At 49.9% G+C, this 24,395-nt stretch overlaps 2 protein-coding genes across 4 annotated transcripts in view; one reads left to right on the top strand and one right to left on the bottom strand.

The window, feature by feature from the left end:
- On the top strand, window positions 1-2,250 carry Caps (calcyphosine). The gene is made up of 5 exons (XM_057771427.1): window positions 1-1,164; window positions 1,256-1,356; window positions 1,442-1,619; window positions 1,701-1,907; window positions 2,007-2,250. Exons 2-5 carry the CDS (start codon window positions 1,274-1,276, stop codon window positions 2,106-2,108), a joined length of 570 nt encoding a protein of 189 aa, XP_057627410.1. The 5' UTR covers window positions 1-1,164; window positions 1,256-1,273; the 3' UTR covers window positions 2,109-2,250.
- Window positions 2,251-2,387: 137 nt separating this feature from the next.
- Ranbp3 (RAN binding protein 3) overlaps window positions 2,388-24,395 on the bottom strand; it is a 52,481-nt gene continuing 30,473 nt past the window's right edge. For 2 of the 3 annotated variants that reach the window (XM_057771424.1, XM_057771426.1), the window contains 12 exons: window positions 13,109-13,174; window positions 12,657-12,749; window positions 11,380-11,507; window positions 8,964-9,077; window positions 7,593-7,696; window positions 7,363-7,438; window positions 6,567-6,669; window positions 6,252-6,361; window positions 5,239-5,359; window positions 3,909-4,051; window positions 3,377-3,569; window positions 2,388-3,294 (listed from right to left, as the gene is read on the bottom strand). In XM_057771424.1, the coding sequence (XP_057627407.1) occupies window positions 3,251-3,294; window positions 3,377-3,569; window positions 3,909-4,051; window positions 5,239-5,359; window positions 6,252-6,361; window positions 6,567-6,669; window positions 7,363-7,438; window positions 7,593-7,696; window positions 8,964-9,077; window positions 11,380-11,507; window positions 12,657-12,749; window positions 13,109-13,174 (1,295 nt within the window). In that variant the 3' untranslated portion in view covers window positions 2,388-3,250. The remainder of the gene's footprint in view (window positions 3,295-3,376; window positions 3,570-3,908; window positions 4,052-5,238; window positions 5,360-6,251; window positions 6,362-6,566; window positions 6,670-7,362; window positions 7,439-7,592; window positions 7,697-8,963; window positions 9,078-11,379; window positions 11,508-12,656; window positions 12,750-13,108; window positions 13,175-24,395) is intronic. The other variant, XM_057771425.1, reaches the window with a different exon arrangement.

The raw sequence follows: 24,395 nt of genomic DNA, 5'->3' as shown, positions 1-24,395 counted from the left end.
CCAGTTATTTCTAAGCCTGGGCTGTCCTTCCTGTTGTGGGGACTGGGGTTGGAGTCGGGAGCCCTGCAACTCTGCCCAGGCTGTGACAGCTGAGGAAAGTCAGACCAAAGGGAAGGGAAACTGCTCTGTGTACCAAAGCAACTTTGAATTTAGGGGACAAGTATTTATTGGTTTTATTACCCAAGCCCCACCTTCCACTCCCCAGCCCGTGACCACGCTCCCAATTTACTCAGGAGAGCTTGTCTTTTTCTACTTCCCATGTAGATTAGATCTATGTGTGTCTGTCTTAGGGTCCCCATTGTTGTCTGGGTTCTCTGGGATTATGATTTGTGGCCAGCCTTGAATCTTAAGACTCAGAATTGCTGGGCTGTAGCTCAGTGACAGGGCTTACTTGCCATGGGTTGGGACCCCGGCTTCTATCCCAGCACTGTGAAAAGGAACGCTCCCAGCAATTCTTGATTATATTTTACATTTCTCTATAGAAAAGCAATGGTGCCTGAGGGGTGACTTAGCAACATTTGCTTGGCATGCCAAGGCTCTGGGTTCCATCCCCAGCACCAAAACTGAAAACAATGAGCTAGTTTTCTGATACTCGCCAATGTTTGGAGTACAACAGGCCATCCGTTTGGGCAGCAAAATGTCACTTCAGTTTCTCATTAACTCAATCACGACACTGGTTGGCTTGCAAACTCATGGACAATGTTTCTTTTGATTTAGAGGCAGCCTCACATAGCCTGGAACTCCCGTCCCTCCATCTCCTGCACACTGAGATTATACTTGTGTACCACCAGGCCCCAGTGTTTTTTTTTTTTTTAAGACAAAGGTTTCAGTCTGTAGCCCAACCTGGCTTCAGACTTTCAGCTATGTCCCCACCTCAAGTCTCCCAAATAGCTGGGGTACCCCTGAAGTCCAGAGTGAGACAGCTTGTGTGTCCCAAGTCTCCAGCCAGGCTTGAAGCTACTGTGGCCCCAGGGGTGGACAGGGGTTTGGGAGTCACAGTGCCTGTCCTTCTTGGCAAGCTAATGTATCTGGCGCAGAAAGAGTTACAGTCGGGCCCCTCCCTGTCCCCAGAGCCATCTGTATTGCCTAGCAACAGCTGTGCCAGGCAGGACACACAGACCTCCCTGGAGCTCCACCGGTCAGACCCTGACATAGGCAAGCCAGGTGAGTGGTTGGGGTGTTCTTGGGCCGTGTGGTATTAGCAGCTGTCAGGCCAGCCGAGTACAGAAACCCATTGCAAGTTCTGTCTCTGCAGTGTTCATTTGCGCTCATAATGGACACCGTGAATGCCACCATAGAAAGGCTGAGAGCCCAGTGTCTATCCCGAGGGGCCTCAGGCATCCAGGGCTTGGCCAGGTGAGCCCTCATGCCCGGTATTCTCGGCACCTTCTGGCCCGGCAGTTCCCATGAATGGAATCCAACTTGATATCTTGCTTCCCAGGTTTTTCCGCCGCCTGGACAAGGATGGCAGCCGGTCCCTGGATGCAGAGGAGCTGAGGCAGGGCCTGGGACAGCAGGGGTTGGATGTGGGGGAGGCAGAGGCAGAGGCACTGTGCAAGCGCTGGGACCGTGATGGCAGTGGGACGCTGGACCTGGAGGAGTTCCTGCGGGCATTACAGGTGAGGCTAGCCTCAGACACTGCGAGGGGTGCCAGTGAGTAGCCAGCCCCAGAACCCCTCAGTCACTGTCCCCTTCTACAGCCCCCTATGTCCCAGGCCCGAGAAGCTGTGATTTCAGCTGCCTTTGCCAAGCTGGACCAGACAGGGGATGGTGTGGTGACCGTGGATGACCTGCGAGGGGTGTACTCTGGCCGTGCTCACCCCAAGGTGTGCAGTGGAGAGTGGACGGAGGATGAGGCCCTCCATCAGTTCCTCGACAATTTTGACACATTTGAGAAGGATGGGCAGGTGTGTTCACCTGGTACTTTCCACAGGACAGCTTCCCTGGCCTGGGTCCCACTCATAGCCCTCCCCCCTCAGAGCATATCGTCTCTCCCCCCCCCCCAGGTCACACTGGCCGAGTTCCAAGACTACTACAGGGGACTCAGCGCTTCAGTGGACACTGATTCAGAGTTCGTGGCCATGGTGAGCAATGCCTGGCGCCTCTGATGTTGTAGCCCTCAGCTGCCTGACAACTGCCCTTAGCCTAGTCCCCTGACCCATCTGCTATTGTTATCACTGTCCTGGGGCCCCAACTAGACACAGGGAGGGGAATATGTGAGAATGGGAGGCTGAAGAACCGGCTGGACCAGGTCTTTGGCAGGGCCACCCGCAGGCCTGGCTGGATTGAGCACAGACCCCATCAGGGGCCCCCTTGGCCACACCCAGCTTGTCTGGCTGCCAGGTGCATGGGAGGTCGGGGTTTTAGTTAAAAGTTTTAATGCAGTTCTCAAATACATTTCATATGACAATCTTACATAAATGTTCCAAAACACATGGGCGACGTCTGGAGTCACTTGTCACTGACTGGCTAAGGCTGGAAGCAGTGTGACCCATCTGCCAGGCAGCCTCTGGTATCCTTGCTGGCTCCCCGGGTGTGGCCCGGGCAGAGATGGAACCACACAGTCTATGGTGGGGGTGTCACCTTCTGCCCGAGGACAGGCCCTTTGCCTTTCAGGGGCCCTAGTTGGTCAATCCCTCAGGGCCGTGCTGCTTAGGGAGGCCCAGGTGGAGCAGGTGAACAAGAGCACAGGAACCCTCCTGGGCCAGCGTTGTCCAGACAGGCGTTCTCAGGCCCAGACCTAGGGAGTCGCTGTGGGGGCCGGACGCTTCCCACAGGGACATCAAATCAGCTCAGCCAAAGAGCAGCTTCACCCAGGTCCTCGAAAGCCAGGCCATCAGAAATGAAAGAGGCATCAGCCACGTGAACCTGGCAGAGTGGGAAGCTGAGCAGACAGCAGGTTGCTCTCAACAGAACGCTGAGCTCAGAGTTTGAACTGTTGCTGCCCAGGGAGGGAGAGCTGGTCACCACGAGGCTGGGTGACCAGGCCAGGTCTGAGAGCCAGCGGAAGCTGTGACAAGTGTCAATGTGCCTTTTCGATCGGAGGAGGGCAGGGAACGTTCTTTCTGCTCATCAATATGATGAGGTTTGAGTCCCAAGCCGCATCCTGGCATCCCCGTCTGCTGCAGAGGGGACACGCGGATCCAGCCTGCGGCCACCCCAGCAATAGACACCACCATGACGCGGCCTGCAGGGAGGGACGGGCAGCGGACAGACGACAAAGCAGCAGCCTGGCACAGTGGCTCCGCTGCTATGTGCTCCCAGGAGTCTGGCCATCTCCTTCATCACCTGTGCCTGTGGGAAGAGTGGGTCCCTCAGCCCCAGCACAGACACTGTGGCCAGCTGGAGTCCCTCCCCCAGGCCCCGTGTTGCTCACCGGCTCCTGAGGGAGTGACCCCTGAGGGAGTTAGCACCGCATCCTCATCACTGTCTTCCTCCTCGGTGGCCCGGGTGGCCCCTGGCTCAGGTGCGGGAGCCTTGGCCTCCTGTTCCTGCTCAGCCCGGCTACGCAGTGCCAGGATGCGGTGGTGCAGGGCTGCATACAGCTGGCCAGTGTCCTTGGAGCTGGCCTGGGGAGACAATGTGTGAGGTGGCAGTGTGTAGCTGGCAGCCAGGCTGGGCAGCATCCACACATGTAGACCCTGGCTTGCCGCTGGGCCACACTGGCCTGATCAGCTGACTTCTCTGACAAAGGACTACAAGTGCTGGAAGGCCCTGGAGAGTCAGGCTGGACAATGAGGTCAGAGTGGGGTCTGTCATCCCTGCACATGTGTAGTAGAGGGGACAGCATGGTGTGCACACAGCTATTGGGAACTGCCCAGGGAGGAGGTTTGTGTCCTTGCTTTGTGACATTAGGACAGTGACCAGCACTGAGCCAGTGTTCCACGCCAGCCTTCCCCTGAGCTTACCGAGATCAGAAAGACCTTGACGCCCTGGTCCTCGGCGTCCGTGGCTGTGATGCGGATGCTCTTTTCGCTGGCCTTGTCCATCTGCATCTGTGCCCACAGCTTCGTGTTCAGGATGAGCCGCAGGCTGCCCTGGGTTCGCATCACTGCAGCAAGGAGGCCACTTAGCTTCACGCATGCCCCAACCTGCAGCCCACCTCCAGAAGACCAGGGGAGCCATGCCCTTGCAGGTCTGGAACAGGGCAGGCATGCTCTCACAGAGCCCTTCTGAGATGGAGACTACCCGCTCCCACCTCAAGCCCAAGCCCACCACGTGTGTGAGGCAGATCCCAACTCTCCCCACCCTGTCAGGCCCATGAGTTCCATCCTCCCTTTCACCCAAGGCCAGGAGCTCATCTGAGGCTCCAGGAATAAGCACCATACAGGTAGTTCCTGGCTTGCTACCTGTTATGGGGGAAAAAAAAACTAGGGCTGGAGATGGCTCAGTAGTTAAGAGTACTAACTGTGTTAGGCAGTAGTGGGCCAAGCCTTTAATTCCAGCACTCAGGAGGCAGAGGCAGGTGGATCTCTGTGAGTTCCAGCCTGGTCTACAAGTTCCAGGAAAGGCTCAAAAAAAAAAGCACCGAGCACCAAGTGCTCTCCCAAAGAAACAGGGTTCAATTCCCAGCACCCACATGGCAGCTCACAACTGTCTGTAGTTCCAGTTCCAGGGGGACCCAACACCCATGGCAAAACACCAATGCACATAAAATAAATAAATTTTAAAAACAAAAAAACACAAAAAGAACAACAACAAGAAGCTACCACTACCCCATATGCACAGGTCCCAGGTCACTGCCTGCACAGTACTATAAATGCTTCCACCAACTTTTGTGCTTTTGTTTTGTGCTTGGCCTTGTACTCACAGCAGTCCTCCTGCCTCACCTCCCAATTATGGGCTTAAGTTGACTTTTCAAGGGAACGTAACCAAATGGGACAGGAGCTCCCCATTTCTTTGGAAGAGCTCACAATGGATCCCAGGTCAGACTGGGCTACAGAGAGATCATGTTCACAAGGCCCCAACAGACCGACACTGGAGCAGTGCCTGCTGCTCTGAGGACTCACAGCCCAGGCTGACATGCTCCTGCCACCACCTTGCTTCCGAGCTGTACTGTTTCCATGAAGGATGCTTGAGCAGAGAGTGAGTGTGCAGGAGCAGTAGGCCCCGGACAGAGGGCCTGGACGCGTAGCCCTACTCACAGCCATGCCCTGCCCCAGCTGTGGCCCCCACACTTCTGGTCTGGTGTGACCCCGGGGCCACCTCTAGAAGGGTCTACCCTTATCCAGTGCTCACCCAGCCGGGACTGTAACGTGCCGTCGTCAGTTGATGCCATGTCATTGAGCCTCAGAAGTCCCCGGCCACGCTCCACCCATGACTGTGAGGTCTTGTCAAACACAAACAGCTTACACTGGATCTGTAACACATGGGGTCAGTGAGCAGGGTATGGGTACCCACCCTCTGTACCCCACCAAACTCAAGCTCCACTTCAAATCAAAGCTACCAATGATGCTGGGTATCTCATTACCCCACCTGCCTACCAGTCCACAGCTATGGTCAGGACGCTGCCAGCCAGCACCCAGCTTTGTTCTTTATGCACAGTCGTCTCTTTATGTGTTTCAGTTTCTGTGGTGCTGGGAATGGAAGCCAAGCTCTGGCAAGCTATGTTCTACTACGGAGCCATGTACCCTGCCCAAATGCGTAAGCAAGAACTCTGGCAACCTAAACACACAGAGATGCCACCTCGCTCCCACGGGAAGGAGTGCTGGGTGTTGCTATGAGTTGCCTGGCTGCAGGGACATCCTACAGTGCTTGGGAAGACAACAGCATGGCAGTCCCTTCCACTGCCGACCCAGAAAGCAAGTGAATGTCCTTACAAACATGCGTGTGTCATCCTGCCTATGAGGGGTCCAAAGCAGAAAGGGCCGAGCACTAGTGCACTGGCACCATGCAGTCCCTTGGGGTGTTACCCAGTCAGGGACAGAAACAACCAACCTAAGGATGCCAAACTCAGTGACAAAACCAGGGCAAAATTCCACACATCAGAGAATCCCAGAAGTGTTCAGAACTGGGAAACCCAGAGGCAAGGGGAAGACTTGCGGGTGCTGGCTCACTGGACGGGGCTCCAACTGTGACAATGGCTGTGCAACTGGCTTAGGCAGAAATGTTCCTGACTGTCCTGGGACTCTCTCAGTAGCCCAAGCTAGCCTTGAACTCAGACATCTCCCTGCCTTCACTCGCTGTTCTGGAAGTCAGGTCTCGCTACGCAGTCCACTCCTGGCTGCCCTGCTCAGCACGCTTGCTCTCACCTGCAGCACATTACTTTCGGCCTCCTCCCCCGTGATGACCTCCACTTTCTCCAGCAAACATGTCCACGCTGTGGCCTTAGTGTAGGCAGCGGCTGACTCGGCCAGTGATTCTGCATGAGAGGACCCAAAACCACAACCGAGTTAGCAGGCCTGGGGCTCCTGGGGACCCGAGGAGCCCTGTCTTGGTCAGCAGAGCATGGCCACCCGCCATCCATCCCGGGCACTTCAAGTCGACCTCTCACATCTACTGGGGCCACAGCTGTCCCTGCCTAGTGGTCGGGAGTGTCCTGAGGTGTGTGCAGAGCTGTGCCCTACCTTTCTTGGGGGCAGCCTCCTGGGACGATGGCTCAGACCCTGACTGGACATGCGTAGTCTCCCTGCTGGCATCTGAGTTGGCTTCATTCAGCTTGGGGGGGCTCTGAGGAAACAAGCGTGCCAGGGCGGAGCTGCTGTGGGTGCTGAGGACAGAGTGAGAGGCCCAGCAGGGACGGCTGCTCAGCACTTCCCAGAGGCCTGACACCTGAGCACCCTGCAGGGGCCTGTCCTCAACAGCCATTCCTAGTCAGGTCCTCCTTTCAGGACCACACGCTGTGGCAGACCAACAGGAATAAGCTGCAGCATGGTGACCGTACCAGGTGCCAGGGGCATGACCAGAGTCTGTGGACACCATGGTAGGGCTGGACGCACACCCAGAGGGAGAAAATGTCCGAGAGGAGTGGGTGATGGCTAGACTCTGCGTCCTGGGCTACAAGTGTTCAGAAGCAGGGGATATGCACGCGCCTGCTATCCTGGCTGCCCCTGTCCTGCAAAAGTGGCAGGCATGGCTGATTCTGTGAACAGGGACACAGGCCACCTATCTCAGTGGTGTAGCTTTGGGGCCAGCTGTGGCGCTGGCCACAGGGATGCCTGTGTCAGTCAAGAGTAAAGACAGGGTGAAGCCGGCCCCCTAGTAGCCTCTGGGGGGCAACAGAAGCCTGTAGCGAATGTGAGCTGGAGCTGGTCTTTCTCATTCCTGTACCTGAGAATCCTGTCCTGACTGTACAGGAGACAGCATGACAGCCACATGCTGTGAGCCCCCAAGTAGATAACAGTGCCAGCCAGGGCCACTCACCAAGACGCGCTCGCTCATGTTCTGGCCAAACACAAACTTGTTGGAGGTGTCAGTACTGTGGGCTGAGCTGTCTGCACTGGAGAGGAGTGGCACCGTCAGTGTGGCACCACAGGCACACACAAACGCCTATCTCCCCCCGCCCCCCTCCCCAGGCCCACAGCCTGCCGCACAGGCCAGCTGGACCTCTCTTCTCAAGTGGAGAGTCCTGGTGTGCACAACAACGCACTCACCTGGAGCTGATGTATTGCAGAAAGTAGTTGGTTGCAGTAGGTGTTTCTGAGCTGGGGTGCGCAGTGCTGTCTGCATCTGCCACAGCGGCGTTCTCATTCATTAACTGCAGAGAGAGGGAAGGGCTGCTCACGTGGCCCTGTCTGACAAGTCCTGCCGTGAGGATGCACTGAGCACAAGGTACATCTGCCACCAACATGGCCACACCTGACACAGTGGTGAAGACACAAAGACAAGATGGGTGTGGTGGTGCATGCCTTTAATCTCAGTACTGGGTGGGAGAGGCAGGAGAATCCTAAGAGTTTAGGCCAGCCTGGGCTACACTGTGAGATCTTGTCTGGTGTGGACCCGCACACTTGTCATTTCAACATTGCAGAAGGCTGAGGCTCAAGGCTGGTCTGGGCTGCACTCAAAATAAGTGGGGAAGAGAAACCTGCAGAGAGGATCACAAAGCTTTAAGAGCTTTTCTACCTTGTTAGAAAACTGGCACACGGCACAGCCAGTCATATAATGGGGGTATGGTACCATGAAAACCAGTTTCTCCGTGGTTCTTTTAAAAGCCATGATGTAGGTGTCACTCCTGACATTAGAAGATCCCGCGACCCTGGCTCATGGCTGTGCCTGATGGCACTGGAGGGTGAGTGCAGAGCCCATAGAAGCCTGAGGTCCTGTGGCTGAGCATGGTGGGTGCCCAGCCCCGAGAAGGAGGTGCCCACCAGATGGCAGGGGACAGAAGGCGCGCTGGAGTCTTTTGCATGGGGGAGCATTTCAATGTGGTGACAAGGTCTTGCTGTGCAGCCCAGGCCAAATCACTCTCTGAGGGGCATCCTGGGTTCTGTGGGTACTGAGAACTGCCCCAGACCCCATGCTCCGGCACTGCAGGCATCAGACTTGGTTTCCAGGAGCAGTCTGACCGCTCTGCTGAGGATTCTGTGGTCGCTCCAGTGGGGGCTGCTTGAGCCCAGGGCCCAGATCACAAAGCCAGGCTGGCTAGTGTACAACTGCCATCCCAGCAATAAGGAGGCTGAGACTGGAGGATCGGTCCAGGGTCATCCATAGCCACACAGTGAGTTCAAGACTAGCCTGGGCTACATGAGACCTTATCTCAAATCAAACCCATGCAAATCAATCACACAACCAGCATTTTAGTGTTGTTCTTGGAAAGATGACCTGAGGTAGCCCGAAATCCCAGGACTTGAGGTTAGCCCGGGCCACATGAAACACTACCTCAGAGTCGGGAGGGATTCTCAGTGGAACGGTGCCCTGGGCAATGGATGTCTGGGTAGATGTGTGGCTGTCACGGGTACCCCAGGCCACTCTCCTTAAGGACTGGTTGCTGCAGTTCCACTGCCCCACATCCACCCAGCGAATACCTTCACTCTGTCTCTCAAGTTCTGTCCAAACACAAAGGCCTGTGGGGCCGCCTGCTCCTCTTCACAGTGCCCCTCCTCTGAGGTGCCACGTGGGGTTTTCTGAAACACTTTCTCCTACAGGAAATAAGAACCCAATCATACTTAGAAGCGATGGCAAGAGGACGTCCAGGAGCCTGAAGTCAGCCAGGCGTGCACATGGCTGGCAGCTATGATAGATTCTCCTGGGGTGATGAGCGTTAGAGAAAGCCCTGAAGCCTGGCAGCTGTCCAATACCAGCAGTTCCCTGCCTCAGTGGAGCTGACAGAGGGTAGATATGGGGAGCTCAAGACCCAAGGGCACCCTCTGAGCAGCAGACTGGCTTCTGGTTCTAGGCAGTCTGCCCGGGGCTCAGAAGGCACTTCTAAGAACCTGTTCCCGGGGACTCTGCTCAGGAATAAGGACACTGGCTGTCAGCGAGGCCAAACACGTCACCATACCCTGGTGCCAGCAGAGCCAGAGTCAGAACCAAGGGTCCTGATGTACACTAGAAATGGGACATCAGCTACCAAGAGACAGACCAAATGAGCCCCATCAGTCGTGAGAGGAAATGGTGTGATGTGGGACACAGATGTGAGATTCCACGGTGCATAGAGCCAGTGGCTGGGGATCTCATATGGCAGGCCACTCCCACACTTCCAACACAGCTTCCTGGACTGTTTTACACCAACTTATGTTTTTGTTTTTTCCAAATTACATTTCTTTGACTGTGTGTGTGTGTGTGCGCGCGCGCGCGTGTGTGTGCGTGCATGCGCATGATCACCAGAGGGTAACTCCCTGGACTGGTTGGTCTCTTTCTCCACTGGGCTTCAACTCAGGTCATCAGGCTTGTAACAAGCAGTTTTAGTCCATCAAGACCTGTCACTGGTCCCTCTAAATACTGTCTTGCAAGTGTGACTCCTTGAGTTCAGGGACTTGCTCACCCATGTAGCTCACATGAGGGGACTCTGGAGTGTTGCCAGGAGACCTCTGGGCTGACACCCTGGCTGCACATGGAAGGTGTGTGTGTGGGTGCTTTCAGTTCCTGGAGCCCCACCATCCCTGTGGCAGCAGCCCTCAGTGGTGGGAAGGGTGGCACAGCGCTAACTGCACTCTGCGAGACTGTCACGAGAACAACAGCCCCCCCCACACATCTGGTTCCTTTCTCGCTCTGCCACAGGTCCTACGCCTCAGGGTTTCTACCCGCATCGAGGAGTCCCAGTCTCAGGGTTCACAGTCAAGAAGCCCTCCTGTCTGACATGTGTGTCATCACGTGGCTGTGAATCCTGGTCAGTGCTTCATCAGAGGCTGAATTCCACTCCCTAGCCACCGGGCTCAACATCCCTGATCAGCAGCTAGTGACCGTGTCACAGGCCAGGAATGCTGTGAAGGTAAGTGTCCTGCCTGCTCTCGTCACACCAGAGACAAGCATGGTGATCCTGCCCATCCCAGGACATCGAAAATGTGGAGCCTTGGGGTGAGATCTGGTCCAGCATGTCCTCTGCTAAGGGATGGGAGGGGCTGGGCACTGCAGAGAGTGACTCAAGTGGATCCCTGTGTTGGTGGAGCTGGATGCTGGCACAGCCTGACTGGAACAGTGCACCTGATTTCCCTCCTGTGTCTCAGTTACACTCACAAGGAGCAGGCTAGGAGCCATTGCCCCCATTCAGGGGGTAGGAATGGGATGAGTATGTCCCCATGTGGCCCTAGACTCCCCTTCCCTGAGCATTTTCCTGGTGAGAGCAGACAGTAGCTTTGACTGTGACTCCACATGGATGAACTCAAGGGCAGAGCAGGCAGCCTGAGAAGCAGGTGGGGCAGGGTGGTGGCCTTGAAACCCTGGGCTGCAGGGCCCTCTCCTCTCTCACGTTTCCAGGGCTGACACCCCAGCGCCACTGTACGTGCACCTGAGGGCCCACCTGTGACTAGGAGTGGGGTAAGGGGGAAATGACACACGTAGGACCTTGTGTTGGAGATACACTGTGGTGAGGACACAGCCACAAAAGTTGCTCCTGGGCTCTTGGGTAGTGGAGCCCATCCTCACTGACTGAGAGCCATCAACCAATGCCGGATGTCCAGTGGCTAAGGTCTCAGTCCCTGGTGTGGTGTGAGAGGACCCTTAGCAGGGGCCCTGTGGAAGTGGGTAGGTCACAGGAGCACCATCCCCGCAAAGGACTGAGCCCCCTTGGCTCTCTGCTGTCCTCTCCATTATTGTCTAGCCCCATGCTGGGAGCCTCTGCAGGCCCCTCCTGGGTGTTGTGTTCCACTGTGCACAGAGGACACTGAGCAAGCCCAGGCAGGCCAAGTGCTAGGAACCACTGAAGGCGTCTAGGCTTGGAGAACCTGAGCAGAAATCACACCAGGCCTGGAGCCCACTCCAGCCATCCCATGACCCACCAACCTCAAGTGTGTTTGTCCCCTCGGCAGACTCGGAGGGGCTCCTCTGTGTGAGGTTTTCTGGTGATGCAGACGTGGCTGGTCCTGTGCAGTCTGTTGGCATGCTGACCCCATTGGTGCCACTACTGGGGACTGCAAAAGGGAGAGAGTTGGCAAGTGGCACATGTATGCATCCCCTCCTCAGCCCTCTGGCAGCTGCCCGAGCTGCTGGGCTCTGTCTAGGCTCCTTTGGAAAGAGGCTTCTAAAGTCCATTCATCTTAGGCAGGGCATGGTGGTAAGTGCTTTTAATCCCACCACTTGGGAAGCAGAGCTATGAGTTCAAGGACAGAGCAACATGGAAAATTAAAAAAAAAAAACATGTAAAGCCGGGCGGTGGTGGCGCACGCCTTTAATCCCAGCAGAGGCAGGCGGATCTCTGTGAGTTTGAGGCCAGCCTGGTCTACAAGAGCTAGTTCCAGGACAGGAACCAAAAGCTACAGAGAAACCCTGTCTCGAAAATCCAAAAAAATAAAACAACAACAACAACAACAACAACAACAACAAAAACCCATGTATTCTTAGATTAAAAACAAAACATGCTCAAAGCTCCCACATGGGGGGCTGCTGTCTTTATTCTCGATACACTACACCGGCAGGCGGCACGCACGGAGCTGGGTTTCATCCTCAGCACTACTCCCTTCCCCAAACAAGACACAAACAAGAACTGGTTTCCAGAAAATGATGAGCAAAAGAAAACCTAGCAAAGACAGGTCTTTTGTAATTGGAGAAAGCCCGTCTGTGCATGCGCACACTCACAAAGCCAGAAGGGAGCTGGCACAGTGGCGCATGCCTACTACCCCATGCTTGAGAATTCCGGGCTACAGAGTGAGTGCAGAAGCAGACGGGCTGCACACTGAGATGCCGAGTCACAAAAGTCCAACTAAACCAAGACAAAACGGCAATCACCCTGACATGCTGGGCCATCCTGCTGGCCCCCAAATCGGAACAAAACAAGACAAGAATTTTCGAGGGTGCTATGGCGTTGTCGATCTGGCTGACTCTGAGCACTGGAGTCAGCATGAGTCAGGTCCTAGCTCACTGATGAGCTCTGAATGACAAGACCAGAACCCAGAGAGCCCCAGGTGGCTTGGAAACTGCTCTGCAAGGATGACAGAGCACGGCTTGGGAGGCTGACAAGAGAGGTGGGCAGCATTCCATTCCTCTACTTTGGCTCCCCAGAATGGAGCCAGCCCAAAGGAACCGCTCGCCTCTGTACTTCAGACTGTGACTTGGTCCCTTACCCGTCTGTGACAGCACCTTGGGCTGTGGGGCTTGCAGCACAGCTGGGCGGAGGACACCACGCTGCTGTTCCCTGGGCTTCTGGCTGGGCAGACCTGGAACACAGTGGATTCTAGGAACCCTGTCCCTGCTGCTCCAGGGCACATCAACTCCAATGGTCGTGCAAGGGAGGCCACACTCAAAACCAGCCCTTTCTCTATAGTGACAGTCACCTGTCACTGGGATCTGTGATGAGGTCCAGGTCACTGCTACACTCTGAGAGCTGACCCAGTGCAAGGGGAGATGGCCATAGCTGGTGCAGGGTCACAGTGAGTTCCCAGGTAGGAGACACCCTGTTCCCGCAGGTCTGAGCAGCTTTTCAGGGCTGCGTCTATGTCAGTTACGTCCCTGTAGACAGACTGGGGCCTGCAGCAAGGATCCTGGGGCTAGGTAAAGGCCTAGCAACGTCACCTACCTGCACTGGGCGCCTGGCCATGGATGAGCGTTGGGGGCTTCAGCCGGAAGCTGCTGCTTTTCTCCTCTGCAAGCACAAGACACAGCTGAGCTCAGCCAAACAGGGAGCACAGTGGGTCTGAGACCCTGAGCATGGTCAGGCTGCATCGCGAAAGTAGGAGGCCCCGGGTCAGAGGAGTGACTGCAGCAAGACCAGCCCAGGAGACCTGGAGGCTGAAGATGCTGAGGCAGGGTAACATATTCACGTGGCCTGGTCCTTCCTCCCAGGAGAGGGAGTGATGGTACTGTTGGGCAGGCCCTCAGGACATGCCTGGAGTTCAGTGCCAGCTGGTCTAACCTGACCCAGGACAGAAAGGTGTGGGAATATGCACAGGTCACAGGCAGTCTTGGAGGCTCAATCATCAGGCATGGGGAATGCAGACTCCACCCTCTCCTCCCATACCCATGACCCTCCTGATGGAATCAAACAATAAAATCCTTGGGAAAAGGTCAGCAGAAGATAACCCTAAAACGTTGGGCTGGGGAGCTGGCTCAGTGGGTAGAGTGCCTGCTGTGCAAGCACAAGGACCTGAGTTCAGATCCCCACGCACCAGCAAAAGCACACACAGTGCAGGCAGAGATCTCTGGCCAGCGGGGCCAGCCCAATCGGTGAGATGTAGGGCAATGAACGATGACAGTGGTGTTGACAGGCACAGGTGAGAACACCAGCACCCCTGAAACATGGTGCACCACACACACAGACAAAGAAACTGTCTAGGTCTTAGGTGAACAGAAGGTCCCACAGTGCTGGAAATGCGGATGGGGAATATTCAGAAGTGGTGAACTCAAAAATATGAAGGGGACTCGTGATGCCTGCAGCTGAGGAGGGAGGACACTGAGGGGGACTGGAGCCAGGGCTCATGAGGATGGAGTTTATTTGGGGTTGACTGGGAACACTGACAGGAAACTGGCCACACAGAAAAGCTCAGAGGCTGCCTTGGGGACCACCCAGTCAGAGCAGCACTCAAGCCAAACATGACCTGCATGTGTGACAAAGGGGCTACTAGAGCCAGCCATGGAGCTGGGCAGGGATGCTTCCAGGGGATTAGTGCTGGACCACACTTTTCAAACCAGAGACCAAATTCATAAATGGTGTAACTGAAACCCAAAGGCTAGCTTTGGGCAGCTGTGTCCTGGCCATAGGTCTCTCAGGGTCCTGTTCCCTACAGAAGTAATCTCAACAGCTGGCCATAGGGACTGCAGCCACTCACCTGCACCAGCTTGGTGCACCAGTGTGGCCACCGTGCTACGATACAGGGATTCATGCAGGGCACCACTATGACCAGATGGACAGACGCTTGTCAACACTCAGTGAGCAGGGGCTCAGAGTTCTATCCCCAGCCCCATCCACAGGGACACCCAGGGCTCTTCTCAGGTCCTCTGGAGACTCATTTTGCTAACAGTGTTGCTGTGTGTGACTCACCCAGGACCTGGAAAACCCAGCTTCACCCCCTCCCACACAACTGGCTATCGGATATATGCTACCTGAGAGGCAGGGGTGCTGGCTGATGGGGGAAACTGCTCACCCAAGGGAGATCCCTGCTTAATTGGGAATACACTGGGGACTGAGCCAGGCTGGCCAGAGACTGGCAAAGCTCCCAGAGCAGCTGCTGACATGGCTAGGGCCTGGGATGGCATGATGTGAGGATGAAGGGCAGAGCCGGGTTTCTTCCTCAGACTCACTGTGTAGCTGAGGATGGCCTTGAACTTCTAATCTTCCTGCCTCACCTCCTAAGAGCGGAGGATGACAGGCCGGGCAGTGGTGGCACACACCTTTAATCCCAGCACTAGGGAGGCAGAGGCGGGTGATCTCTGTGAATTTGAAACCATCCTGGTCTACAAGAGCTAGTTCCAGGACAGGCTCCAAAGCTACAGAGAAACCCTGTCTCGAAAAACAAAACAAAAACAAACAAGCAAAAAAGAATGGATGGCAAATGTACGTCTCCATGTCTGGCTGAAACCAGGCTTCTTCATGTCAGGAAAAAGGGTTAGGGCGTTAGAACCCTATCAGTGCGGGCTCCATGTGCCCAGGAACAGGGCCAAGCAGGGTACCCTGAACACCAAGATTCTGGTTCTAGAGGCCACATCCCAAACAGAGAAGCAAGGCAGATTCCAGGGCTGAGATGGAGTGGTGAGCAAAGTCCCCGGGAGGACCAAAAGTAAAGGGACTAGGAGTGTTCAGACTGCCGACACCCATGCATCAGATTCGTGACAGCCCAGAAGCCACCAGCTCAAGCAGATGATCCAGATTTTTATCTGCCCTGCTCCAAGACCCAAGAACAGGGCAGGGAGGGAAGGCTCTGGGGCTATAGGTGGGACAGAAGAATGGGGTGAACGAGAGCTTCCTACACAGGGCAGAGCATGACCACGCTGGGGAAGCACAGGGCCCTGACTGAAAGATGGACAGTAGTAACACCAGAGAGAGTATGGAAACTGTTGTGCCCAAGATACTAAGTCACTCTTGTGGATCCCCGAAAGTCAGCCCTGGGCCTGAAGATTCGGAAGGCCTGTTCTGCAAGTCTAAGGCCCTGAGTTTGCATTTTCAACATTCACATACAAAGACAGACACACACAGAATCAAGGCAGGCCAGCCGACAAAGTTACAAATCCCCTTTGTGCTACCTCTACATACCCACAAACTGGCACGGGGCCTTCAAACCAAAGGTGTGTGCAGCTGGAAGGGCCTGGGACGCCTGTTCTGCAGGGCAACCATGCTCCAGATGTAGAGTGAAGGCAAGGAGGGGCCTGGCTATCAGGAATTGGACCGCACCTCCTCACAGAGTAGAAGCAACACCTGCCACTCTGGGATGGACCACCAGGACGAGGACCAGAGGCAGCAGAGGTCAGGGCCCTGAATGTTCTTGCTCTTCAGGGCAAAGCCAAGGATGATTAGAGAATCTGGCTTCTACACCAGAAAGGGAGGTCACAAATGGAAGTGGGGCCAATGTTCTTATAACAGCTGCCTGGCCTTCGGCGGCCATTGACACCACACAAAGCATCAGAATGCCTGTGGAGCTTCAGTGTTTATACCGCCTCTGTCAGCCTGACTAGGGAGATCATTTATAGCCGAGGACATCTCAGGGCTGGTGTTACAGAGAAAAGACCAAAAAAGGCTGCCCTGTGTGCCCCTCAGCTGTGGCTAAAGGCAGTGCTTGGACTCAAGCCGGGTGCAGAGACACCTGGGGACACAAAGAGCACAGCCGCCTGGTCCCGAGTGCTCTGCTGACTGGTGCTCACCGCTATGCCTGGTTTATATGCTCCTGGGATCCAAACCCAGGGTCTCCTGCACACTAGACAACTGTACTACTCACTGAGCCTCAGCTTGGTTTTCTGTTGTTTTTTAAAAATACAAGGCAGTCCCTAGCAGCCTGTAAGCCTCCAGGCTGCACCAGCACCCCTGCGACCCACCCAGACCCAGTCTGCAACCCAACCCATGGAGCTCAACAAGCTCCCCACAGCCAGCCCTCTCCCACGACTCCAGCAGACTACACAGGCAAGGTGCAAACCACACCAGTTGAAGAACAGATGAGCAAACACCAGTGTAACAATACATTCATTCAACAGCCAGAAGAGCAATATGGCACCCAGAACCCAGAGATCCCACAGCAGAAGACCTGAACATTCCAATGCAGCTCAAACACAGGAAAACAACCTTAAAGAAATCAAGGAAAAGACAAACAAACAAACAAAAAAAAAATAGGAAAAAAAAATCAATAAATCCCTTAAAGAAAGCCAAAATAGTCAAACAGGTGAAGCAAACAGTTCAAGACTTGAAAACTGAAATAGAAACAATAAAGAAAACACAAATGGAGAAAATTCTAGAAATGGAAAATCTGGGGAAGTGAACAGGAACTACAGATTCTAGCATCACCAACCGAATACAAGAGATGGAAGAGAGGATCTCAGTTGTTGAAGATACGATAGAGGAAACAGATTCATCAGTCAAAGAAAATGTTAAATCCAGTAAACTCCTAAAATAAAACATCTAGGAAATCTGGGACACCATGAAAAAACCAAAACCTAAGAATAATAGGGATAGAAGAAGGAGAATAATTCCAACTCAAAGGCATAGAAAACATATTCAACAAAATCACAGAAGAAAACTTTTTCAACCTAAAGAAGGAAATGCCTATGAAGGTACAAGAAGCTTACAGAACACCAAATAAGCTAGACCAAAAAAAGTCCCCTCGGCACAGACTAATCAAAATACTAAACATAAAGATTAAAGAAAGAGTATTAAGAGCTGCAAAGGAAAAAAAATCAAGTAACATAAAGGCAGACCTAACAGAATTATACCCAAATTCTCAATGGAGACTCTGAAAGCCAGAAGGTCCTAGACAGACGTTTTACAGACACTAAAGGACCACAGGTGCCAGCCCAGACTATTATACCCAGCAAAACTTTCAATCACCAAAGAGAAAACAAGATATTCCATGACAAAACCAGATTTAAATAATACCTACCCATAAATCAAGCTCTACAGAAAGAACTAGGAGAAAAATTTCAATCCAAGGAAGCTAGCTACATCCAATAGATAATCTCATACCAGAAAAACCCAAAGAAAGGAAACACACACTACCAACAACAACAAAACCAAAAAATAACAAGAATTAACAATCATTGGTCATTAACATCTCTTAACATCAATGGATTCAATTCGCCAATAAGATTCAGGCTAGCACAATGGATACAAAAACAGGATCCATCTCCAACTTCAAAGACAGACATTACCTCAAAGTAAAGGATTGGAAAAAGATTTTTCCAATCTAATGAACCTAAGAAGTAAGCTGGTGTAGCTACCTTAATATAACAAAATAGATTTCAAACTAAAATTAATCAAAAGAAATGGAGGACATTTCATATAACCATCAAGATGAAGTCTCAATTCTCAACACCTATGGCCTAAATACAAGGACAGCCACATTAATAAAAAAACAGTACTAAAGCTTAATCCACACACCAAACCCCACACATTAACAGTGGGAGACGTCAACACCACACTCTCACCAACGCACAAGTCTGCCAGACAGAAACTTAACAGAGAAATAAGGGAACTAACAGATGCTATGACTCAAATGGACTTAACAGACATCTACAGAACATTTCACCCAAATACAAAAGAAGATACCTTCATCTCAGAACCTCATGGAACCTTCTCTAAAACTGACTACATATTTGGTCACAAAGAAAACCTCAACACACACACACACACACACACACACACACACACACACACACACACACACACACACTGTAATAACCCCCTGTATCTGACTGCCATGGCTTAAAGTTAGAGTTCAATAACAACACAAACCACAAAAACCTTCAAACTCATGAAAACTGAGTTACCACTGGGTCAAGGAAGAAATAAAGAAATTAAACATTCCTATAAGTCGATGAAAATGGATGCACAAGATACCCAAAATATCAGTGCTAAGAGGAAAATTCATAGCACTAAGTGCCTACATTAAGAATGTGGAGAAGTTCACACTAGCAACTGAACAGTAAACCTCAAAGTCCTAGAACAAAAAGAAGCAAATTCACCCAGGAAAAGTAGATGACAGGAAATAATCAAATTGAGGGCTGAAATACATAAATCAGAAACAAAGAGAATACAAAGAATCAATGAAACAAAGACTTAGTTCTTCGTGAAAAATCAACAAGATAGACAAACCCTTATTCAAACTAACCAAAAGGCAGAGAAAGAACATACACATTAACAAAATCTGAAATAGAAAGGGGGACATAACAACAGACAAGGAGGAAATCCAGAGGATCACTAGGTCATACTCCAAAAACCTTACTCCACAAAATTAGAAAATCTGAAAGAAATGGACAATTTTCTGGATAGATACACGACATGCCAAAATAAAATCAAGACCAGATAAACAATTTAAACAGACCTATAACCCCTAAGGAAACAGAAACATAACCCCTAAGGAAATAGAAACAGTCATTCAGGGCCAGATGGTTTCATCACAGAATTCTATCAGAATTTCAAAGAGCTAACACCAATACTCTTCAAATTTTTTTCACACAATAGAAAGGACATTGCCAAATTCTTTGTACGAGTTACCTGATACCCAAACCACACAAAGGCATTACTAAGAAAGAGAATTACAGACCAATCTCACTCATGAACATTGATGTAAAAATACTCAATAAAATACTGACAAATCAAATTCAAGAACACATCAGAACCATCACCCACCATGATCAAGCCAGCTTCATCCCAGAGATGCAGGGATAGTTCAACATATGAAAATCTGTCAATGAAATCTACCATATAAACAAATTGAAAAAATAAAAACCACACGATCATCTCATTAAATACTGAAAAAGCCTTTGACAAAATCTAATATCCCTTCACGATAAAGGTCTTGGAGAGGTCAGGGATACAAGGAACATAATAAAGTCAATATACAGCAAGCTGACAGCTAACATCAAATAAGAGAAACTCAAAGCAGTTCCACTAAAATCAGGAACAAGACAAGGTTGTCCACTCTCTAGAGATCTATCCAATATAGTACTCAAAGTTCTAGCCAGAGCAATAAGGCAACAAAATGAAATTAAGGGGATACAAATTGGAAAGGAAGAAGTCAAATTTTCGCTATTTGCAGATGATATGATAGTACAAATTAAGTGACCTGAAAAATTGTAACAGGGAACTCCTACAGCTGATAAACACCTTCAGTAATGTGGCAGGATACAAGATCAACTCAAAACAAAAACAAAAATGGTAGCCCTCCTATATACAAATGATAAAGAAGCTAAGAAAGAAGTCAGAGAAACATCACCCTACATAACAGATTACATGATGTGGGAGTGATTTCTTTCTAATCTGTTGCTTTCATTGGTTAATTAATAAAGAAACTGCCTAGGCCCATTTGATAGGCCAACCCTTAGTTGGGTGGAGTAAACAGAACAAAGATGCTGGGAGAAAGAAGCCGAGTCAGGCGGTCACCATGATTCTCCCACTCCAGACAGATGCAGGTTAAGATCTTTCCTGGTAAGCCACCTTGTGGTGTTACACAGATTATTAGAAATGGTTAGATCAATATGTAAGAGCTAGCCAATAAGAGGCTGGAACTAATGGGCGAAGCAGTGTTTAAAAGAATACAGTTTCCGTGTAATTATTTCGGGTGTAAAGTTAGCCGGGTGGCCGGGAGCTGGGGCGGCAAGGAAGCCTGGACTATTGCATAAACTGGACACAGAAAACCCGCAGAGAGAGGACTGCTGAACTTGCCTAAAGGTGAGATGATCTTTCGGGATTCCTGATTTATGAAAGAGTCTGCGAGACATTCTGCAGGACACAGCAGATAGTGACTGAACTGTCTTTTGAAATTTCCTGCTTCATGGAAATGTCTGCTGAACACTATGGGCCTGAAGGCCGAAGACGGATGCCCCAACGGTATAAAAGAACTTTGGGTGACTGTACAGGCAGCGAGATGTCTCTGTCATTTCTAGAGTTTTGGATTTCTTGTTTGCTTAGGTAATATTATATCCTTCTGGAGTCTTTGATGGAGTTGAAGAATGGATACATAGTTGTAGTTTTCCTTAGTTATGATAAAAGATAAAATAGATATAAATATTGTAACTGTAATTCTTGCTTGATAACTGTTTTGCTATATGTAATTTTACTATGTTAAAATGAAAGCCTTCTTTAAGTTTAAACAGAAAAAGGGAAATGATGTGGGAGTGATTTCTTTCTAATCTGTTGTTTTCATTGGTTAATTAATAAACTGCTTGGCCTTTGATAGGACAGAAAATTAGGTAGGCGGAGTAAACAGACAGAATGCTGGGAGAAAGAAAGCTGAGTCAGGCAGTCGCTATGATTCTCCCACTCCAGACAGATGCAGGTTAAGATCTTTCCTGGTAAGCCAGCTCGTGGTGCTACATAGAATATTAGAAATGGGTTAGATCAATATGTAAGAGCTAGCCAATAAGAGGCTGGAACTAATGGGCCAGGCAGTGTTTAAAAGAATACAGTTTCCCTGTCTTAAAAAACCAAAAAAAAAAAAAAAAAAAAAAAGAATATAGTTTCCGTGTAATTATTTCAGATAAAGCTAGCCGGGTGGCGGGACACAGCCCCGCAGCTACCCACAACAATTACATAACAGATACAGATAACATAAAATACCCTGGGGTAACACTAGCCAAAGAAGTGAAAGGCCTGTTTGACAAGAACTTTAAGTCTTTGAAGAAAGTAACTGAAAAAGACATCAGAAAATGAAAAGAATCTCCCATGCTCTTGGATAGGTATGATTAACATAGTAAAAATGGCCATCTTACCAAAAGCAATCTACAGATTCAGTGCAATCCCCATCAAAATTCCAAAAACAATTATTCAGACACTGAAAGAACAATAATCATGAAAATAGACCCATATCTATCACCATGCATGAAACTCAAGTCCAAATGGATCAAAGACCTCAACATAAAGCCAGCCACACTGAACCTTATAGAAGAGAAAGTGGGAAGTACACTTGAATGCACTGGCACAGGGAACCACTTCCTAAATAGAACCCCAGCAGCACAGACACTGAGAGAAACAATTAATAATGGGACCTCCTGAAACTGAAAAGCTTCTGTAAAGCAAAGGACATGGTCAACAAGACAAACAACAGCTACAGAATGGGAAAAGACCTTCACTAACCCCACATCAGACGGAGGTGTGATCTCCAAAATATACAAAGAACTCAAGAAAGTGGACACCAAAAGATCACATACTCCAATAAAAAAGAAAAATGGAGTACAGACCTAAACAGAGAACTCGCAACAGAGGAATCTAAAATGGCTGAAAGACACTTAAGGAAATGTTCAACATCCTTAGTCATCAGAGAAATGCAAATCAAAACAACTCTGAGATTCTATCTTACATCTGTAAAAATGGCTAAGATCAAAAACACTGATGACAACCAATGCTGGAGAGGTTGTGGGGAAAAGGGAACACTTCTGCATTGCTGGTGGGAATGCAAGCTGGTACAACCCCTTTGGATGTCAGTGTGGCGATTTCTCAGAAAATTAGGAAACAACCTTCCTTAAGACCCAGTAATACCACTTTTGGGTATATATCCAAAGGATGCTCAATCATGCCACAAGGACATGTGTTCACCTATGTTCACAGCAGCTTTGTTTGTCATAGCCAGAACCTGGAAACAACCTAAATGCCCCTTGACCAAAGAATGGATAAGAACAATGTGGTACATTTACATGATGGAGTACTACACAGCAGAAAAAAAGAACGACAGCTTGAATTTGGCAGGAAAATGGAAGGAGCTAGAAAACATTATTTTGAGTGAAGTAACCCAGACACAGAAAGACAGTTATCACATGTACTCACTCATAGGTGGTTTTTAAAAATAAAGCAAAGAAAGCAGGCCTACAAACCACAATCCCAGAGAACTTAGACAACAATTAGAACACTAAGAAAGACTTACATAGATCTAATCTACATGGGAAGTAGAAAGTATAAAAAGGGGGCTGGAGAGATGGCTCAGTGGTCAAGAGCACTGACTGCGCTTCCAGAGGTCCTGAGTTCAATTCCCAGCAACCACATGGTGGCTCACAACCATCTGTAATGAGATCAGGCGCCCTCCTCTGGCGTGCGGGCATACACGGAGGCAGAATGTTGTATACATAATAAGTAAATAAATATCAAAAAAAAAAAGTATAAAAAGACAAGATCTCCTGAGTAAATTGGGAGCATTGGGACCTTGGGGGAGGGGATAGGCAGGGAGGGGAGCAGAGAAAAATGTAGAGCTCAATAAATATCTATAAAAAAAGAACAATAATCAACTTCATATGCAAAAACAAAAACCCAGGGCAACTAAAACAATCCTGTATAATATAGAAGTTCTGGGGGCATCACCACCCCGACTTCAAGATCTACTATAGAGCTACAGTAATAAAAACAGTATTGTACTGGCATAAAAACAGACAGATGGATCAATAGTATCAAATACAAGACCCTGACATAAATCCATAAATTTACGAATTCCTGATTTTTGATAAAGAAGCCAAAATTATACAATGGAAAAAAAGAAAGCATCTTCAACAAATGGTACTGGCATAACTAGATGTCAATATGTAAATGAATGCAAATAGATTCATATCTATCACCATGCACAAAATTCCAGTCCAAGTGGATCGAAGACCTCAACATAAAGCCAGCCACACTGAACCTGATAGAAAGGAAAGTGGGAAGTACACTTGAACACATTGGCACAGGAGACGACTTCCTGACTATAACACCAGTAGCAGACCCTGAGATCAACAACTAATAAATGGAACCTCCTGAAACTGAGAAGGACACTGTCAACAAGACAAAATGGCAGACCAGAGAATGGGAAAAGATCTTCAATAACTCCACATCTGACAGAAGGCTGATCTCCAAGATATATGAAGAACTTAAGAAACTAGACATCAAAATGCCAAATACTCCAATTAAAAAATGGGGTACAAATCTGAACAGAGACTCTCAACAGAAGAATTTTTTTTTTTACAGTTTGAATTTGCATTTAATACATTGGAAGATAAAAAGAGTCAGTTCTTCCACAGCACCAGGCATTCGCCAGATTCTTTTTTTTGTTTTTTTTTTTGTTTTTTGTTTTTTGTTTTTTTTTTTTTGCCTTTAAAACTTTACTACAGATCCACAGTACTGAAATCAATCCGCCTTGAATACGAGTTCACATGCCTATAAATAGTAGACTTTTGACAAAGAAGCAAAATTGTGAAATGGAAAACATACATGTTTAACCTTTTTATTTATATCTAATTGACCTGAAGCTGCAATTCTCAGAGGCTACCTTATTTCAAACCTGTCTTTCAGTTTCCATTTGAAGCTCCTCCTCACTGGAGGGGGTAGGACACAGGCTCTCTCCACTTGCCAGCCTGCCTTTTCAAGCTCTGGTGGGTGGATTTTTAACTATCTTTTTTTTTTTTTTATTCTTTTTTAATTAAAATTTCCACCTGCTCCCCGTTTCCCATTTCCCTCCCCTCCTCCCAAATATTGCCCCTCCCCCCACTTCCCTCCCCCTATCCCCACTCCTCTTCTCCTCCCCCCACTCCATTCCCCCTCCCTCTCGATACTGAAGAGCAGTCCAAATTCCCTGCCCTGCGGGAAGACCAAGGTCCTTCAACAGAAGAATCTTAAATGGCCTAGATACACTTAAGGAATTGTTCAACATCCTTAGCCATCAGGGAACTGCAAATCAAAATGACTCTGAGATTCCATCTTACATCTGTAG

Source organism: Chionomys nivalis, chromosome 6 (genome assembly GCF_950005125.1).
Source record: "Chionomys nivalis chromosome 6, mChiNiv1.1, whole genome shotgun sequence".
NCBI classification, from domain to species: Eukaryota; Metazoa; Chordata; class Mammalia; order Rodentia; family Cricetidae; genus Chionomys; species Chionomys nivalis.
Note: the sequence above shows the minus strand (reverse complement) of the source record. Positions and strands in the feature narration are given on the sequence as shown.

Coding starts and splice junctions, on each gene's coding strand:
- Caps (XM_057771427.1), top strand. CDS start 1,274: ATGGACACCGTGAATGCCACCATAGAAAGGCTGAGAGCCCAGTGTCTA. Junction 1,620..1,700: donor AGTTCCTGCGGGCATTACAG/GTGAGGCTAGCC, acceptor CCCCTTCTACAG/CCCCCTATGTCCCAGGCCCG. Junction 1,908..2,006: donor CATTTGAGAAGGATGGGCAG/GTGTGTTCACCT, acceptor CCCCCCCCCCAG/GTCACACTGGCCGAGTTCCA.